General features: G+C 46.5%; 1 protein-coding gene across 1 annotated transcript in view; it reads right to left on the reverse strand.

Moving 5' to 3' along the window:
- Window positions 1-480: 480 nt before the first annotated feature.
- LOC308471849 (olfactory receptor 13H1-like) overlaps window positions 481-21,080 on the reverse strand; it is a 52,835-nt gene continuing 32,235 nt past the window's right edge. Inside the window, exon 3 of the mRNA XM_080996136.1 lies at window positions 481-2,396. Within this exon, the coding sequence (XP_080852262.1) occupies window positions 1,459-2,396 (938 nt within the window). The 3' untranslated portion in view covers window positions 481-1,458. The remainder of the gene's footprint in view (window positions 2,397-21,080) is intronic.

Consider the following 21,080-nt stretch of genomic DNA (forward strand, 5'->3'; position numbering starts at 1 on the left):
TTCTCCTGCCTGAAGTTCTGGAGAGAAGCTGCCAATCTGTCAGGTCTGTCTGTCTTGGTATAAGGCAGCTTCCTAAACCCAGGAAAGGGAGCTCATCTTCCTGCAGTGGGAAGCAATATTGCATTTTGCAGGGCTGGACATGGTCCTCCGCTAAGGCCTTGGGGAAGCCAAATATAAGCTCAGCCAAATATAATATGTTTAAGTTGAAGAATGACAATGGAAGAGTGTGGTAGATCACTGCCAGTTTTTGATACTGGGTCACAGCCTACTTGAAGTTGGACATACCTGTTCTATATAATCAACTGATACTCTTTTAGCCCCACAGCCATATTGGTAGAATAACAGAAACTGAAGCAAGGAATTCATAGCTAAAGGTAAAATAAGAGGGAAATAATTCTAAGGACTTGGAGAGGAAGATATTTATATATAATAAATTTATTTAATACATAGACAATTTAATACAAATTGTTTGTACTCTGAATATGTAAATAATTTATTTGATGGCCGAAAATGGTACTTCTGAGGGTTGTGTGATAGATCTTTCACATGGTAACTAGAAGAGTTGGACTTTGCTTACTGTGAAAGATGTTTAATATGGTTTAATCTTACAAAAAACATTTTATGCACATCATGTACCACTCAAGTTTAAATGATACTACAACATGGTGATTTAAATGGTGATTTAAATTTTTAACATTTGGTTAGCTGGCCTAAAAAGTGTGTTTTAATGGAGAATTTCTGAAGACAAGCTAGGAAACAATGCTCCCCAAGAGAAAGAAGGAAGGAAAAGCAAACCAAAAACCAAAAACCAATCTCTTACTAGTTGTGATTGAAAAAATAAAACTGCTTCTGAGATCATACAATTTTTGGAAAGAGGATGTCAAGAAATCTGCAGAGAAGAAACTGTAAATATCCTTGCCTTTCCTTGCCTTTTACTCTTTTACTCAAGCAAAGATGGAGAACCTGGGGGCCTCCTGATGTTGCTGGAATACAGCTCCCATCTTCCCTGATCACACTGGCAATGCTAGCTGGGACTGATGATAGTTGGAGTCCAAAAACAGCTGGAGGACCACAGGTTCCCCCAGCCCATGCCTATAGTTAGATTTGTAAACTGCTTGGGGTACAGTTAAATATTTTCCTTTCCTCACTATGAGAAGCTATATTGCCACCATAACCACCAGCAGCAATAAAAATATTGGACTAGATTCAATTAAATAAGTTGTGCTAGTGGGAGTCAGCATGACTCATGCTAGTGCAAATGGGCAGGCCCCCCCATTCTGCTCCAGAGAAGCACATTGAAGTGGAAATCCTTCCCTTCAGACAAGCAGAAATTCTTACACTGATGGAATGATCTCCTTAGCACTACTTTGAACTCCACCCATTTGCAGAATAACAAAACACTTTACGTATTCCTGCTGATATCTATCTATCAATATAGAATTTAATTTCTGAAGTGCTTTATTCCTCCACTTTCCTTCCAATTGCTCTCCACAGGGCTCCTTTCACATCCCTGTTCCTCAGGCTGTAGATCATGGGATTGAGCATGGGAGTGACGACCCCATAAAACACAGCCATTACTTTTTCCTTGTCAGTGACTTTGGCTTGAGGCCTGAGGTACATGGCCAAGGTTGTGCCATAGAAAATTCCCACCACAGCCAGATGAGAACCACAGGTTGACAAGGCCTTACTACGGCCTTGTGATGAGCGGATACGCAGAACAGCGACACCAATGCGACCATAGGTCACCAAAACAAAGGAGAAGGGGAACACCAGAGTGAAGACACTGGTTACCATCATGCTGACTCCACTGGCTTGGGTATTAGAGCAGGCCAATTTCAACACTGCCTGGAGCTCACATTTGAAATGATTCACCACATTGGGCCCACACAAGCGTGCCTGCATACTGAAAAAGGGAACAATGGTCAGGAGGAAAGAGCTAGACCACAGGCTGACTGCCAGAGAGATGCACAACTTTTGGCTCATGATTAAGCTGTAACGTAGAGGGTAGCATATTGCCACAAGACGGTCATACGCCATCATTGCTAGCAAAAGGCACTTGGCCACTGCCAAAAACAGAGCAATGCTCATTTGTGCAAAACATCTGCCCTTGGGGATTGTGGGCCTGTCTGTGAAGCAGTGGGCCAGCATCTGTGGGACAGAGGTGGTGACATAGCAAACATCAATGAGGGAGAGGTTGCTGAGGAAGAAATACATGGGTGTATGGAGGTGCGAATCCATCACAATGAGCACCACAATAAGTCCATTCCCAGCTACAGCAACCACGTACATCAGCAAGAAGAGAATAAACAAAACAGCACGTGCTTTGGGGTTTCTGGAGAGGCCTATTAGAACAAATTCAGTCACTGCAGTTGTGTTGCCCCATTCTTCCATGTTACCTGTAAAAAGTGATATCAAATATCATTGGACCTCATGTACGACATTCCAGCCCTTCTGTTTATTTCCTCAGTTGTGAAATGTTATAAATGGAAAACAAATTAAAAGTTCATGTGTAGAGATCATGACTAAGTCCCAGCCACTAATGAAAGGCAAAATGTAAAGCTTTTGTTGATTAATCTAATTTTGTTGTTGTTTGGTCGTTTAGTCGTGTCCGACTCTTCGTGACCCCATGGACCAGATCAGATCCCCTTCATGGATCACTGCCTTGTCGTGGCGAAGGGGCTTGAATAACTCAGAGAAGCTATGAGCTATGCCGTGCAGGGCCACCCAAGATGGACAGGTCATAGTGGAGAGTTTTGACCAAACGTGATCCACCTGGAGCAGGAACCGCAAGCCACTCCAGTATACCTGCCAAGAAAACTCCATGGACAAAGACAACAGGCATATAATCTAATTTAGGTGATACATTAACATTCACCAGGTTGTACTGCAAACTGACTAACATTTGATAGCAGATTAAAAAATTCAATTGGCTCTGTGTAATTAGGAAAGCATAGAGGGTATTTTCCCTTTCTTCATTTGCATTTTCCCTTTCTTCATTTTCCCTTTCTTCATTTGCATTCAAACCAAACCTCCCCCACTCCTTTCACACTTGCTAGCTTTACTCACAAGGAGCAAACTAAAACATTTGTTTGTTTGTTTGTTTGTTTGTAGTATTTCCTTAGGAGATTTTTCTCCTGCTCTTTGACTTTGACACACTGAAGGTGTTTCACAAAAACAAGAGATAGAAAGTGCAGTAAATAACAATAATAATAATAATAATAATAATAATAATAATAATAATAATAATCTGAAACAAGGCTCTAACAACATGTTTGCATCACAGTGTATTTGGGGAGATGAAGCAACCATATAAAATATCTCTAAGTGTATTCTTTAGGTCCTGAATTAGTGCATGTAGATTTTCAACTCAAAAAGATACTCTTCGTCACTCTTATATTTTATGGAATATCTGTCTACCATAAGGGTCTCCTTCTATATTGAAAGACCATATACAACTGTTTACTAGAAAAAGCGTCAAACACATCTTCAAAACTTTTTATCACACTTACCTCTCAAAAAAATCACTCCACTGTGAATGCGCTTGAACATTCAGCAAACATCCGTTTTAACTTAGTCCTACTTATTGAAATTTAAATCTTTAGATGACTCACTAGTGTTGTAGAATCTTCATCTGGCTAAGAACAAAACATAGTTTTGTCGGAACCAATTAAGATTTACATTTTTATGGTATTGCCAAAGTATTTATATTATCTCCAAACATTTTTAAATCCATGATCTTATGTTGGAAATTCAGAACTGTTTATGAGATCCCAGAGGGACCACATCCCATGAGGATAATTAATGAAGAAGAGCAGAAGCTAGAAGCAACTTCTAAGAATTTGCAACACCAAAATATCAAACATAAACTGAAAAGGATAATATGACTTTTATCTAGGCTTCTTAAAAGTGCACATTGTGTTGCAGAAATTCACTCAAGTTCTGAACTCCTGAACCCTTGAATTTGGTAATTGCTATATCAGATTTTTTTCTGATGAAAAAAGTACCAAACATTTGGCTCAATAGCTTCTTAAATTTACAGCACTAAAATATCAATGACAGACTGAAAGAATGGGAGGAAATATTTCAGTGTTGTATTATTATGATCTTTCCATCAGTGTAAGCATCGCACTTTGTCAGTTGGAACAATCTCCCCCCCATGCTGTTCTGGGGGTTCTCCTGACCTTCCAGAATGGATATGATGGAGGTGCAGAGGTACTTGTGGGGTGAATGGGGAAACCTGACTTTGGGCTAGCGGAAGTCCTTGCATGGGCTTTTGCTGGCACATCAGGTTAGTTGAAGCTGGCCTGATGTGACTTTCCTCTATTTTTTCATTTCAGTTCACTTTTAATTTGTATATTTCCTTTCTGTATTACACAAGGCAGTTTACAACAACGAAATATACAACAAAGATCACACACCTTATAATCTGATCCAATACAACAAGGTCATAATAAAATAATAACTTTAAAATAAGCAACATATCAAATGAAGTAATATTCAATAATCCATTAGAACATAATTGTACACAACAGTAATATTGAGGTACTCTGGGCTTCTACACTATCAGATAAATTCACTCAGGTTCCTGAACTATGGGCAGACTCAGTTGGTGTTACACCAGGACATTTTCTGTTGGTAGGATTGAGGATGCCATTAGTTTCAGCTCAAGATAAATGCAAAGTGATATTGAAGGTTCTTCTCCAAGGAAACATCTGAGAAATTCCATGGGACACGCCCCCAAAACAGCAACCAAATTTGATAAAACTACTGAAAGTTTCAAGGGATCTGTGTAGTATCACAGTATCTGTGTAGTAGCAGTATTCAACTAAATCGTTCACCTTCACTTTCACTCTTTCTCTCTCTTCCCTTCCTTCTCTCTCTCTCTGCTTACTTCCTTCTCTCTATCTCTCTTCCTCTCTCCCTGATCTTTCTCTCGTTCTCTCCATTTCTTATCTCTCTCTCTCTCTCCCTTTCCTCTCTCTCTCTCTCCCCTTCCTTCTCTCTCTCTCTACCTCTCCCTTTCCCTTCCCTCTCTGTACCTCTATCTCTCTCCTTCCTTTTCTCTCTCTCTCTTTCTCTCTCTTTCGTCTCTCTCTCTCCCTTTCTTCTCTCCCTCCCTCTTCTCTTTTTCTTTCTCCATCTCTCTCTCTCTTCCTTTCTTCTATCTTTCTCACTCTCCCTCTCCTCTTCTCTCTTTCTTTCTCCACCTTTCTCTCTCTCTCTCTCCCTTTCTTCTCTCTCTCCCATCCCTCTCTCTATCTCTCTCCTTCCTTTTCTCTCTCTCTTTCTCTCCCTCCCCTCCTTCTAACTCGTTATGTCAAAACAGATTCCTTTTGGTTCAATATGCACAAAAAGAAGACGAATAAGCTTTGATTGGATATCAATTGATTGGATATCAACCAGGTTTCAGGTTCTATGGCTGTGCACCCAAAAATCGCAAAGCGAAGTGAAAGAATCCCGAACAAAGGAAAACAGATTCTTTTTGGTTCAATATGCATAAAAAGAAGACGAATAAGCTTTGCTTGGGCATCTTTCACTTGCACTTGGTTTCAGGTTCTTTCGCTGTGCATCCAAAAATCTCAAAGCGAAATGAAAGAAGCCTGAACAAAATAAAACAGGTTGTTTTTGCTTCCATGTGCATAGAAAGAAGACAAATAAGCTTTGGGCTTCTTTCAATTGTGTTATGTACTGAGTTGAATAGGATCCAAACTGCAGCAGTCTGGACTTCCGGAGGCGGCGCCATCGGCAATGGCGGATTCCCTCTAGTCTCGAGGGAATAGCTCCGCGGAAATCGGGTCGTGCCGCTACGGCGAAGCGGGGACCCCTTCGAAAATCACAGGCGGGTGTAGCTGTGACCGTGGGACTCAGCGGGTACCCTTAGCGCCCCCCCAACTCGCGAGGGAACCCTGGAAAGAGTTCAGGAACGGAGCGGGGAGTTTGGCGCGATGCTGAGAGTCAACTGCTTCTTCCGTGGAGTGAAGCCGCGCAGCTGTTGCCGGAGAGCGCCGACCTTTTTCCTGTGACAATTCGGCTAAGAAACAACTACCCGTGAGTAGGTTAAGACCGAAGATTGGGGGACTTAAGGAAAAAAGGGCTAATTTGGCACCGAAGCGGGAAGGTGTAAACAGGAAGTCCGCCTTCCTTTTATGTAAATAGATCAAAGCAAAGACTGTCAAAAGCAAAGAGCTTGAAACTGCGTTGAAAAAGACTTAAATCCTACATCAATAAAAAGAGAACTCCCTCCCTGTGGTGCGGGAGAGGGGAGGGAGAAGGGGAAGTAAGTTTTGCCCACAAAAGAAGAGAGAAAGTGAACTAAGACCATCACTTAATGCCTGGGAATGGACTGTCAAGGGACATTGATATTGCCGTATTGGGAAACACGCTGTCAAAAGACAATGCAACTTTCTGACAGTTAGCTCTGCGAGAGGGATACTTTGATTTTGAAAAGCTCCACTGGACTTGAAACTGTTGCCCTTTGCGGCTAAGGGGGGATCTTTGAAAGCTGGAATAGCTATTTTATTTTTACAATTTGGAACTGCTGCTGTGTCCCCCTAGAGGAACTTTGAAATTACTACAACTGGCCAGGGAATTTTCCACTTTAAATTGGCTATACTAAAGGGGAATTTTCCACCACAAATAAGCAAGCGTGGGACCGACCTTGACTCTTAGTTAAAGTGTTATGGCAGACTCGACTCAGGAAAAAACAACAAGATCTGGTAAAATTAGACAGCAGCAGCGTAGACCGTCAGCACCCAGCCTTCCTGCCCCACCAGGGGAAGGTTCAGCCCAGGTGGCATCCAAAGGAATGGCAGCTGAAGGGGGTTTATCTTCAGCCTTAGATAAATTTTTTGAATCTTTGGAAAAGTAGAGTGTCAGGGGTTCAGGAGCAGAGGCAAGGGCAAGGGAGGAAACAGAGAGCGAGGGGGAGGAGGCAGAAGAAAAGATGAGTGATGACGACGACCCGAGATCTCCGAGTCTTTCCAGTGAATCAGAAGATTCACAGAAAGGAGCACCAGTGGCCAGGGCAAGGGGGGAGCCTAGGGGGACACCCCAGGAAGATAGAGCCAGAGGGGACTCAGAGGGGAGCAGTTGGAAATCGGGACCAGCGTCACCGCCAGAGAGCAGGGAAGAGGAAGGGCGCCAGGGATCAAGCGCTGGCAGCTCACAACAGGGGGGAGGGCACGAGTCAGGAGTGGCCACACCTCCATCGGGGAGCGAAGAAACGGTCAGACGGAAGGTGGAAGGTTGGGCGCGCACGACAAGTTCAAATGCACAGGAAGGTGGCGCAGTAGGCAGCCCGGAAAGGGAGCCAGGTCCTAAAGCCCGCCGAAAGGAGGGAGAAGAGTCAGGGGGGTCAGCGTCAGAGGAATCCCGGAAGGAAGAGACCCCGGGGGGGAGAGGGACCCAGAGAAGAACAGTCAGGCGGAAAAGGTGGAGCAAGGCTAGGATATTAAGTTGGTGTACAAGGGGCGGAGACTCAGATGGAGCTTCGCCGATCTAACCATTAGACGTAGGGTTGCACGCAGCAGCTTGAGAATGGAAACTGTAACTCAATAAAGACTTTTATTTAATGATCGCTGGCTAGCGTGATCCTCTGTGAGCTAGGATCTGGAAGCAACTCTGACAGTAAGCTCCATCTCATGAATTGTGGGCATCTACAGCCTCGCGGAGAGGAGAGAAAGCGGGTGCCTACTAGCGAGCTCACGAACGGCAGACAACATGACGGCCGAACAGCAGATAGTGGAACTCAGAGAAGCAGTGTCGCGCCTGAATGCCGAGGCTCTTGCATCCAGGAAGAGAGAGGAGGACGCAGCTGCCGCCTACAGGGATCTCCAGGTCAGGTTGGAAGTGCTTACGAAGCAAGGGCAACTGACACCCAAACCGGAGGGGATTGGGTTGGGGAGACGAACAGGCGGTTTGGTCTCTCACTTCGATGGGAATTTGCAACAGTACCCCAACTTTAGAGCAGATGTAATGTGTGCACTGCAACTGCTGAACAAAGACTTTAGAGATGAGCAAGAGAAGGTGGGATTCATCATGTCCCATTTGCATGGAGATGCTAAAGCATGGCTGCGCAATTTGTGGAGAGATAAGGATCCGGCGCTCCAAAACGCGGATGCCTTTATTAAAGCGATGGATGGGTGCTTTTTGTCAAGCATTGACGTGGATCTTGCTCGGCAGCAGATACATGGACTGAAGCAAGGGAGGGCCAGCGTAAGGCAGTACCATGCCCGCTTTTTCGCTTTGGTCAGTGCTCTGGAATGGGACAGAGATTCGGCTCCTGTAAGAGACCTGTTTTGGGAGGGATTGCACGGCTCGGTTAAAGATGAAATTGCGAGGGGGGAGAGACCCCGGACCACGCAGGAGATCGTTCAGAGGGCGCTGGCGGTGGGGGTGCGGCTGGAAGGACGTCCGTGGAGCAGGGACGAAGGGCGTGGAGGGCGCGAACCAGCCAGGGGCTCCTCCTTCCTTCCCAGAGAAGCAGCGCGTGCGCAATCCACGCCTCCGCCAGGAGGAGGAGCGGAACCTATGGAGGTTGGAGGTGCAAGGGCTCAGTCAGCAGCCAGAGCCCTAGCACCGGCAGCAGTGAAAGCGAAGCCTCCTAGAGGGAACAGGAAGTGTTACATCTGCGATGATCCACAGCATATGGCGAAAGAGTGTCCCCAGAGGCTCCACAAGCACACTGCAGCCTCAGCAATGGTAACTGCAGCAACGCAGCAAGGACAACCACAGCAGGGAAACGACGGAGTCTGGTTGGAAGAGGCACTGGGGCCCAGCCAGACGTGTCAGTGAAGCAGTCCCCAGAGATTTTACAGCCCATGGACCCCCTCCCGCCCAAACCGGTAGTGAGGCTCACCGCGTCGCTCCAGCTGCCCAATGGAATCACCATGGACGTGCCAATCACCATTGACTCCGGAAGCAATGCGGACTTTATAGGGCAGGACTTTGTCGACCGGCACGCTATACAGTTGCTGCCTGCCACGCTGCCCCTGCAGGTTGTCACGGTGGATGGCAGGGAGCTGCTAGGGGGGCAAGTGGTGAAGCAGACGCCACCAATGGTGATGCGACTTGGGAATCACAGGGAAATCATCAGCTTCAATGTCACTCAACTATCGGACACGCCCATTGTATTGGGCATGAGTTGGCTGGACAAGCACAGCCCGAGGCTGGCTTGGTACCAGAGGCAGCTGACCTTCGGCTCTTCCTTTTGCGCTGAACACTGCATCGTGCCCAGGCAGGAAGGAGAGGAAGAGGAGTCACAGCTGCAGCTAGGCACGCTGCAAGCGGTTCCCCACAAGTACGCAGAATTTTTGGAGGTTTTCTGCGAGAAGGAGGCAGACAGGCTACCCCCCCACAGACCATATGACTGCAAAATTGACCTGCTGCCGGGGGCGGCGCTGCCCAAAGGGAAGCTGTATTCCATGTCTGAGGACGAACTGCAGGAACTCAAAGAGTTCATAGATCATAATTTGGAGCGCGGTTTCATCCGAGAGTCCAAGGCAGCGGGGGGCAGTCCGGTATTCTTTGTTAAGAAGAGGGACACGCCCCAAAAAAGACTTGTAGTGGACTTTCGCATCTTGAACAGTGTGACCAAGCCATCGGACTTCCCCATGCCCCGAATCGACGACCTCCTCGCAAAGGTACGGAAGGGCAGAGTGTTCACCAAGTTGGACCTGCGAGGGGCATACAACCTCATTCGCATGCGGGAAGGAGATGAGTGGAAGACAGCCATGTTCACGCCCCTGGGCACCTACGAATATAGAGTTATGCCTTTTGGATTGCAAAATGGCTCCCACGTTTTTCAAGCTTTCATGCATCACGTGTTGGCGGGGCTCCTCTACAAGACGTGCGTCTGTTTCTTGGATGACATCCTGATCTTTTCGGAATCGCAGCAGGAGCATGACAGACACGTCAAGGAAGTGCTGAGCAGGCTACAGCAACATAGGCTTTACGCCAAGCTGGAGAAGTGCCAATTCGACGTGACGGAGGTGGATTTCCTGGGCTACAAGTTGTCTGATAAAGGGCTCGCCATGGACAGCGCCAAGGTCCGAGCAGTGTTGGATTGGAAAAGCCCACGCAACCGGAAGGAGGTCCAACGGTTTGTCGGCTTCGCGAACTTCTATCGCAAGTTTATCAAAGGCTTTGCGATGCAGACAGCGGCCATCACGGACACGCTCAGCTCCAAGAAAAAGAAGTTCATCTGGACAGAGCAGGCGGAGCAGTCCTTTCAGGCACTCAAGCGTCTCTTCGCGTCGGAAGAGCAGCTGCTTCATGTCAACCCCAGCAGGCCGATGAGGGTGGAGACAGACGCTTCAGACAGAGCCGTGGGAGCAGTCCTGCTGCAGAAAGACCCGCAGGGGGTTTGGAGGCCGGGAGCGTTTTACTCAAGGAAGCTCAGCAAGTCCGAACAGAACTACACCATCTGGGACAGGGAGTTGCTGGCCATTCATGCAGCGTTCAAAGCGTGGAGGCACTTCCTGATCGGCGCCAAGCACACGGTGCAGGTCTGCACGGACCACAAGAATCTAGAGCACTGGCGCACGGCACAGTTCCTGAACCAGAGGCAGATACGTTGGGCTGAGTTCTTTGCGAATTTCGACTTCCGAATAGAATATGTCCCGGGGGACACCAACATCATGGCGGATGCTCTCTCCCGTAAGCCACAGTATCTGGAGGAGGCAACGCCAGCGGCCGCCATGCACATCTTCGCACCGACAGTGTGGGCGTGCGCGGCGGCAACAGTTGACCTGGATGCGGTGCGACGAGCGTTGCAGGATGACTCCTTCGCGCAAGCAAAGATGGCAGAGGTGCACAGGGGCACGGCAGCGACCGACGAGTTCCAGCTGCGAGATGGTTTGCTCATCCGTAAAGGGGCCATCTACGTGCCGGGAGACGAACTTCGCGCCAAGGTACTGCAGCAGCTGCACGACGCGCCCACTGCCGGGCACTTTGGCAAGGAGAAGACGGTGGAATTAGTAGCCAGAGACTTCTGGTGGCCCGGAATGAGAGGGGAAGTCGCGGACTACGTGGCGAGGTGTGACACCTGCCAGAGGGCCAAACCAGTGCACAGACCGCCGGCCGGACTGCTGGAACCGCTGCAAACTCCGTTCGAACCATGGGAGAGAGTGGCCCTGGACTTTGTCACGGATCTGCCCAGCTCGAGGGGCAAGACGGCTGTGCTGGTGGTGGTGGACTTGTTCTCCAAGATGGCACATTTCATTCCGTGTGCGAAGGTGGCCACGGCGGAACAAACCGCCAAACTGTTCATAGACCACGTGTTCAAGGTTCACGGTCTGCCGCGGTCTATTCTGTCCGACCGAGGGCGACAGTTCATCTCAAACTTCTGGCAGAGGCTGATGGGCTTCCTGAACGTCAAGATCAACCTGGCGTCGGCTAGACACCCGCAGACCAACGGGCAAGCGGAGCGGGTCAATGCCATCATGCAGCAGTACCTGAGATGTTATGCGAATCAACAGCCTGCGACGTGGGTGGATTACCTGCCTCTCGCCGAGTTCGCCTACAACAACACGAAGCACGTGTCCACGGGGGTCACGCCGTTCTTCGCCAACAACGGGAGGCACCCCAGAACCTTCCCGGGACTGGAAAGAATGGGGGAGGGGGAGCCGCAGACAGCAGATGCGTTCGCGTCGGAGTTGCAGGAGGTCCACGATCAGCTGCGGCGGCACCTGGAGCTGGCTAAACACGCATACAAGGTACAAGCGGACAAACACAGAAGGGTTGGCGAAGAGATCCATGTGGGAGACTGGGTCTGGTTAGCAGCACACGCAGTGCCGGCCAGGTCGTTGGCGAAGAAGAAACTAGGGCATAAACAACTGGGGCCCTACCAAGTCGAAGAACAGGTCAACCCGGTGGCTTTCAGGCTGGCTCTTCCGGAGGGTTCCAGAATGCATCCGGTGTTCCACAGATCGGTGCTCACTCCCTACAAGGCACCTCACAGGTTTCAGGAACCAGGAACGGCACCGGGTCCGCTCCGAGAGAGAACCGGGCAAGGGGGAGTGGCACAGGAGGAGCGCATCAACGAAGTCACGGAGATTTTGGACTCCAGATGGGGGGAAGAGGGGGTAGAATACCTTCTCGCCAAGGAGGGCACCCCGGCCAGTGCCAACAGCTGGGTGCCGGGCTACGCTTTAGACGAACCTCTGCTCAAAGAAGAGTTTCATGCCCTCTTCCCACACAGGCCAATGCCAGCAGACTTTTTCGACGACTGGCTTTTCACGCCCACGCTTTCAGCCAGCACGTTCCGGGGGTTCGACTCGGACGAGGAACCGACACGAGACGCCCGTTCCCCGGAGGGGTCACCCTCGGGATCTGCTTCAGAACCCTCGTATTGGTGGGATGATCGACCAGAGGAGCAGTTCCGCAGAAGGTGGCTGGAGGGTCCAGGACGAGCAACGTCTCCAGAAGGCAACGAGGGAGAGATGGACATGGACGTTTTCGGGGACGACCCGGGTTTCGAGCACGGCGGCACAGAGATGGAAGCGGAGGTGACCGTCGTCAACGAGAGCAGGGAGGAAGAACCGGAAGACTTCGGATGGCGGCCCGCCACGGGAAGCGAACTGTATCCGACATTCGTCCCCCTGACACAGCAGCACCCAGATCCCGCACCGGAAGGAGGGGAGGGGGGAAGAGGGGGCTTTGAGGGGGGGATGGATGTCAGGGGTTCAGGAGCAGAGGCAAGGGCAAGGGAGGAAACAGAGAGCGAGGGGGAGGAGGCAGAAGAAAAGATGAGTGATGACGACGACCCGAGATCTCTGAGTCTTTCCAGTGAATCAGAAGATTCACAGAAAGGAGCACCAGTGGCCAGGGCAAGGGGGGAGCCTAGGGGGACACCCCAGGAAGATAGAGCCAGAGGGGACTCAGAGGGGAGCAGTTGGAAATCGGGACCAGCGTCACCGCCAGAGAGCAGGGAAGAGGAAGGGCGCCAGGGATCAAGCGCTGGCAGCTCACAACAGGGGGTAGGGCACGAGTCAGGAGTGGCCACACCTCCATCGGGGAGCGAAGAAACGGTCAGACGGAAGGTGGAAGGTTGGGCGCGCGCGACAAGTTCAAATGCACAGGAAGGTGGCGCAGTAGGCAGCCCGGAAAGGGAGCCAGGTCCTAAAGCCCGCCGAAAGGAGGGAGAAGAGTCAGGGGGGTCAGCGTCAGAGGAATCCCGGAAGGAAGAGACCCCGGGGGGCAGAGGGACCCAGAGAAGAACAGTCAGGCGGAAAAGGTGGAGCAAGGCTAGGATATTAAGTTGGTGTACAAGGGGCGGAGACTCAGATGGAGCTTCGCCGATCTAACCATTAGACGTAGGGTTGCACGCAGCAGCTTGAGAATGGAAACTGTAACTCAATAAAGACTTTTATTTAATGATCGCTGGCTAGCGTGATCCTCTGTGAGCTAGGATCTGGAAGCAACTCTGACATAGAGTAAACAAGTGGCTGAAGCGACAACTAAAATTGATCAAAATACAACAAGCATTAACAACTTGGGGCAGAAGGTGAATTCAAATACAGAATCTATTGAGAAACTGCTGCAGGAATCTACTTTGAATCGAAAAACAGCTGAAGAGGCCAAGCAGAAAGCATTGGCTGTAGAGGAAAAGATAGAGGAAAAGATTCCACCGATATGTAAGCAGCTGGAGGATCATAAGTCATCGCTGTCTATGATCGAATTGAAAGAAAAACAGACAAATCTAAGGGTCAGGGCTGTACCTGAACTTGAGAAAGACAACCTGAGTGACTTTCTTACGCAGGAATTTACTGACTTTTGGGACCTAGAACCAGACAAGCCAGACTTCAAGATACTAAGTGCCTTTAGACTTGGAAGAGGGGGGAGAAAGAACAGGGTGAGAGACTGTTTGATTACCCTCCAATCAAGAGAGGAGAGAGACAGAATATTGAGCTTGCACTTTCAGAAGACCTTGGAAATAAAGGGATCAAAAGTGGAGATATTTAAGGACATCCCTAAACATCTCTTGGATCTCAGGTCTAACTACGGAGACTTGGTGGCCCTGCTAAGAGCAAATAGAATCATCTTTAGGTGGGAATTCCCTCAAGGCCTATCTTTTACCTTTAAAGGGAAAAAGTTCAAAATAAGATCAGTGGAACATAAAGAAACATTTCTGAAAGATTACGAAGAAGACTTACAAAAAGAAACTGGAAAAGAGCCAAGAGCTTTAAAATCAGGAATACAGGACATAGTATCACTACCTTTGGGATTGGACAAGCTAGAGAAGGTGATACCACCAACAGAACAAGAGCATTTACTTGGTGCAGTTGGAGGAAAAGTAAAATAAATACACCATGTCCCTGCAACTATTAAGTTGGAATATTCATGGATTTAATTCCCCGGAGAAAAGGAAAAAAGTCTTTCATTTATTGAAAAAGGAACAATTGGACTTGATTTGTTTGCAGGAAACACATGTGATAAGGCTCCATAGGAAAGTACTGATTAATAAAAGATTGGGCCAGGAGTTTATTTCATCGGACAAAGTCAAAAAGAGAGGAGTTGTGATTTATGCGAAAGAGAGCCTATCGCCTAAATTTATTTTTAAAGATGATCAAGGAAGATATGTGGCAATTGAAATTCAAACACAAGGAGAAAAATTTCCGATAGTAGGAGTATACACTCCAAATGAGGGGAAATCTGAATTTTTTAAGAAGTTGCATGAGACATTGTTGGACTATATGGATTACAACATTATAATGATGGGAGACATGAATGGAGTGGTATCCACAAACATGGACAAGTTGCAGAGACAGGTAGTTACCAAAGATGGCAGACTACCAAAAACCTTTTTTGAGATGACTGACAATATGGACTTGATTGACATTTGGAGAATAAAGAACCCCCTGGCTAGGGAGGGAACCTTCTTCTCTGAAGCCAAAATGACATGGACAAGAATAGACCAAATTTGGATTACTAGAGGACTGGCACCTAAAACTCGAAAAGTGGAAATTTGCCCTAAAACCTGCTCCGACCATAATGCTGTGAAAATGGAGATGAAATTAACACCTACCGGTTCCTTCAGATGGAGGATGAATGACACCCTGTTTAGAGATCAAGAAGTTACCAAGAAGGCCCAAAAAACCTTGAGAGACTATTTTGAGATAAATATGAACACTACCATGGAAAAAAGAGTAATCTGGGACGCAAGCAAGGCAGTTATGAGAGGGTTTCTAATTCAACAAAATGCAATAAAGAAGAGAACCCAAAATGAGAAAAAAGACAAAATTTTGGAAAAAATAAAAGAGGGGGAGAAGAAACTGAGAGCGAAACCAAAATCACAAGAGATTCTGAGAGAAATAAAGTTATACCAAGTTCAATATATGAAGATGATGAATCAGGAAATAGAATGGAAAATTAAACAGATGAAACAAAGGACATTTGAATCGGCTAACAAATGTGGAAAACTGTTAGCTTGGCAAATGAAAAAAAAACAAAAACTTAACACTATTACCAACTTGGAAGTGGAAGGAAAGAACATCCAGAATCCAGGGGAAATTAGAAAATGTTTCCAGAGGTACTTCAAACAGCTATACACACAAGGGCCACAGAAAGAGTGCGATTTAGACAAATTTTTAAAAACAAATGGGCTTCAAAAAATCTCTCAAGAAAATAAGCTAATGTTGAACTATAAAATAACAGAACAGGAGGTGGAAGGTGCCATCCAGAACATGCAGTTGGGCAAATCTCCAGGGCCAGATGGTTTAACCTCCAAATACTATAGATCTTTGTAGGACTGGATAATTCAACCACTAAAGGAGGTTTGTAATGAAATCTTGGAGGGGGAAAAAGCGCTAGAGTCATGGAAAGAAGCTTATATTACACTAATACCGAAAAATGAGGCTGAAAAGACGCAACTTAAGAACTACCGCCCCATATCCCTGCTCAATGTGGATTACAAAATTTTTGCAGATATTTTGGCTAAAAGGTTAAAAAAGGTATTAGTAGAAGAGATCCATAAAGACCAAGCCGGCTTTCTCCCAGGTAGACACTTGTCTGACAACACGAGGAATATAATTGACATTTTGGAGATGTTGCAAGTGAATATCAATACCAAAGCAGTTTTAATTTTTGTTGATGTGGAGAAAGCCTTTGATAATATTTCTTGGAGTTTCATGAAGAAAAATCTTCAGGGGATGGGAGTTGGCCAAGGGTTTGAAAATGGTATAAGTGCAATATATTCAGAACAAAAAGCTGAGCTAATAGTTAATAATGTGGTAACAGAGGAATTTAAGATAGAGAAAGGGACACGACAAGGCTGCCCAATTTCCCCATTGCTTTTCATTTCGGTCCTGGAGGTTTTGCTAAATATGATTAGAAGGGACCGTTTGATTAAAGGTATACAGGTCGGAGCCAAACAGTACAAATTGAAAGCTTTTGCAGACGATTTAGTATTGACACTACAGGAGCCAGAATCTAGTACTAAGAGTCTTAGAATTGATTCAGGAATTTGGTCATGTGGCAGGATTTAAGTTGAACAAGTTGAAAACCAAGGTGCTTGAGAAAAATTTAACATCAATTGAGAAAGAGAGGTTTCAGAAGGAGACAGGTTTAACATTGGTTAAGAAAGTAAAATACTTGGGGGTTAACATGACTGCTAAGAACTTAAACTTATTTAAAGACAATTATGAGAAATGTTGGTCAGAAGTGAAAAAGGATTTAGAGATATGGTCAAACTTGAAGCTTTCCTTGCTAGGTCGAATTGCTGTTATAAAGATGAATGTATTGCCAAGAATGTTATTTCTGTTTCAATCATTGCAAATTGTGGACAAAATGGACTGTTTCAAGAAGTGGCAGAGAGACATTTCTAAATTCGTCTGGCAGGGCAAAAAGCCTAGAATAAAATTTAAAATATTAACCGATGCAAAGGATAGAGGTGGATTTGCCCTGCCAGACCTTAAACTTTATTATGAATCAGCAGCATTCTGCTGGTTGAAAGAATGGCTGCTTCTTGAGAACACAGACATTTTGGATTTAGAAGGATTCAACAATGTTTTTGGGTGGCATGCATATTTGTGGTATGACAAGGTTAAAGCACATAAAGCATTTAAAAACCATATTGTCAGAAAAGCATTGTTAAATGTCTGAATAAGATACAAGGACTTACTGGAAAATAAAACCCCTAGGTGGTTGTCACTGATGGAAGCAAAGGCTCAGAAAAGGCTCAATATGGAGGCCAAATGGCCGAAATATTGGGAAATTTTGGAACAAGAAGGAGACAAATTGAAATTGCAGAGCTTTGAAAAATTAAAAGATAAAGTGCGGGACTGGCTTCATTATTATCAGATAATGGAGGCATATAATTTGGATAAGAAAATTGGCTTCCAGGTGGAAAAATCAAAATTGGAAATAGAATTGTTAGAACCCAATACTAAGATTTTGTCAAGAATGTATAACTTGTTGTTGAAATGGAATACTCAGGATGAAACCGTGAAATCTGCTATGATTAAATGGGCACAAGATCTAGGATATAATATTATGTTTGCTGACTGGGAACAGTTGTGGACCACAGGTATGTAATGCCCTAAGAGAGAATATTATGAAAATGATATACAGGTGGTACATGACACCAGTCAAGCTTGCAAAAATTTACCATGCGCCCGATAACAAATGTTGGAAATGTAAAGAAAATGAAGGTACTTTCTTTCACCTTTGGTGGACGTGCCCAAAGATTAAGGCTTTCTGGGAAATGATATATAATGAATTGAAAAAGGTATTTAAATATACCTTCTTGAAGAAACCAGAGGCCTTTCTCCTGGGCATAGTCGGCCAATTGGTGCCAAAGAGGGACAGAACTTTCTTTATGTATGCCACAACAGCAGCAAGAATACTTATTGCAAAGTATTGGAAGACACAAGACCTACCCACCTTGGAAGAATGGCAGATGAAGGTGATGGACTATATGGAATTGGCGGAAATGACTGGCAGAATCCGAGACCAGGGAGAAGAGTCGATGGAGGAAGATTGGAAAAAGTTCAAAGATTATCTACAGAAATATTGTAAAATTAATGAATGCTAGAATGATGTTGGATAGAAACTAAGTGGTCTTTACCTGAAAGGTTACAAGGGAATATGAAAAAAGGGTTTATTAATATGTAAAAATCTAAAATTACAATATTTTTGTGATTAATGACTAGGATACATAAAGAGGGGAGGGATTTGCTGAACGAAATAACTGAACTGGAATACAAAAAAGGAAGGTGTGAGGAGGTCCTAGAAATAAGCAAATGAAGGTCAAGCAATGAAAGGAATGAATTGTTTTTAAATATTTTTACTTTGTATTTTTTCTTTTTTTATGCGTTTTGTAAAATCTTGAAAACCTTAATAAATATCTTATGAAAAACAAACAAACTGCAGCAGTCTGATTGGTCCTAGAACAATAGGATTCAGAATGCAGCAGTCTGGATTGGTCCTAGAATAATGCAGCAGTATGATTGGTTGGCAGGAACCACCCAATCATTCTCCAGATAGAAGCGAATCCACAACCTGATTGGGTTACAGTAGAATTCCGGAATTAGCCAATCATGTGCAGCCCATTGTGGGTGTGCTTGCATAGAAAGAAGACGAATATGAGCGAGAGAGATAAAAAGATAGAAGTAAGCGAGGGAGGGAAGGAGAAAGCGAAGGAAGGAAGAGAGAGAGGGAGAGAAAAGGGAGGGAGGGAGAGAAGGAAAGAGAAGGGAGAGAGAGAAGGAGGAGAGAGAGAGAGAAGGGGGAGAGAGACAGAGAAGGAAGGAGAAAGACAGAGAGAGAGAAGGAGAGAGAGAGAGGGAGAATAAAGGGAAAGAGAGAGAAGGGGAGAGCTCAGAAGGAAGGGAAAGAGAGAAGAAAGGAAGGGAGAGAGAAAGCGAAGGAAGAGAGAAAGAGAGATGGAGAATGAGAGAGAGAAGGAGAGAGATAGAGAGTAGGAAGGGAGAGACAGAGAGAGCGTGAAGGACGGCAGAGAGAGAGAAGAAAAGGAGCGAGGGAGAGAGAGAAGGGAGGGAGAGGGAGAAAGAGAGAAAGAGACATATGAAAGGGAGAGAGAGACTGAAGGAAGAGCGGGAGAGAGAGAAGGAAGGAGAGAGAGAAAGAAGGGAGAAAGAGAGAGAGAAAGAAGGATGAGAGAGAGAGAGATAGAAGGAGAGAAAGAGAAAGAGAAGGGGGAGAGAGAGAAGGAAGAGAGGGAGAGAGAGAAAGAGAAGGAATGGAGAGAAGGAAGGGAGAAAGACAGACAGAGAGAGAGAGAGAAGGAAGCGGAGAGAGACAGAGAGAAGAAGGAGAGAGAGAGTAGGAAGGGAGAGATCGAGAGAATGAAGGATGACAGAGAGATAAGGAAGGGAGAGATAGAGAGAGTGAAGGACTGCAGAGAGAGAGAAGGGACAGTGAGGGAGAGAAAGAGAGAGAGAGAGAGAGAGAGAGAGAGAGAGAGAGAGAGAGAAGAGAGGGAGAGGGAGAGAGGGGGAGAGAGAAGGGAGGGAGAGGGAGAAAGAGAGAGGAGAGAGAGAGATAGAGGAAATGAGGGGAGAGCGAGAAAGAGAGTGAGTGAGAAGGAAGGAAGAGAAAGAGAGAGAGAAGGGAGGGAGGGAGAGAGGAAAGAGAGAGAAAATGAAGGGAGAGAGGTAGAGAGAGATAGATAAGGGAGAGAGAGAGAAGGAATGAAGAGAGAGGAGGAAGGGAGAAAGAGAGAGAGAGGGAGAAGGACGAAAGAGAGAGAGAAGGAGAGAGAAGGAAGGGGTAGAGAGTGACGAGAGAAGGGAGGGGAGAGAGAGAGACGAGAAAGAGGGAGAAGGAATGGAGAGAGAGAAGGAAGGAGAGACAGAGAGAGAAGGAGAGAGAGAGAAGGAAGGGAAAGAGGCAGGGACAGAGAAGGAAAGAAGAGAGAGAAGGAAGGGAGACAGAGAGAGAAAGAAAGAAGGAAGCGGAGAGAGAGCAAGAGAAAGGAAGGAGAGAGAGGAGAGAAGGGAGAGAGAGAGAGAGGGCGGGAGAGGAAGAGAGAGAAAGAGAGAGAGAAAGAGGAAATTTGGGGGGAGAGAGAAAGAGAGAGGGAGAGAAGGAAGGGAGAGGGAGAAGGAAGGGAGAGAGAGAGGGAGAGGGAGAGAGAGAGAGAGAGAGAGAGAGAGAGAGAGAGAGAAGGGAGGGAGAGGGAGAGGGAGAGAGAGAGAGAGAGAGAAAATGAAAGGAGATAAAGAGCGAGAGAAGAAAGAGAGAGAGATAATGAGAGAAGGAAGGGAGAGGGAGAGAGAGAGGGAGAGGGAGAGAGAGAGAGAAGGAAGGGAGAGGGAGAAAGAGAAAGAGAGAGAGAGATAGAGAAGGGGAGAGAGACATTAGGAAGAACTTCCTGACAGTAAGAGCTGTTCGACAGTGGAATTTGCTGCCAAGGAGTGTGGCGGAGTCTCCTTCTTTGGAGGTCTTTAAGCAGAGGCTTGACAACCATATGTCAGGGGTGCTCTGATGGTGTTTCCTGCTTGGCAGGGGGTTGGACTCGATGGCCCTTGTGGTCTCTTCCAACTCTATGATTCTAAGGGAGGGGAGGGAGAGAAAAAGAGAGAGAAGGAATGGAGCGAGAGAAGGAAGGGAGAAAGAGAGAGGGAGAAAGATAATGAGGAGGGAGAAAGAGATAGAGATAGAAAAGATAGAGATAGAGATAGAAAAGGAGATAGAGATAGAAAAGGAGGGATAGAGGGAGGGAAGGAGAGAGAAGGGAGAGAGAGGAGAGCGACGGAAGGGAGACTGAGACAGAGAAAGAAGGAAGCGGGGAGAGAGAAGAAGGAGTGAGAGAGAGTAGGAAGGGAGAGATAGAGAGAAAGTGACAAACGGCAGAGAGAGAGAGAAGGGATGGGGCTGGAGAAAGATAGAGGAGAGAGAGAAAGAGGAAATTAGGAGAGAGCGAGAAATAGAGACAAATAGAGAGAGAGAGAGAGAGAGAGAGAGAGAGAGAATGAAGAGAGAAAGGGAGAGAGAAGGGAGGGAGAGGGAGAGAGAGAGAGGAGAGAGAGAGAGAGGAAATTAGGAGAGAGCGGGAAAGAGAGTGAGTGAGAAGGAAGGGGGAGAAAGACAGAAAGAGAGAGAAGGGAGGGAGGGAGAGA

The sequence above is a fragment of the Podarcis pityusensis genome, assembly GCF_964106645.2.
Source record: "Podarcis pityusensis genome assembly, chromosome: 2".
Lineage (NCBI taxonomy): Eukaryota > Metazoa > Chordata > Lepidosauria > Squamata > Lacertidae > Podarcis > Podarcis pityusensis.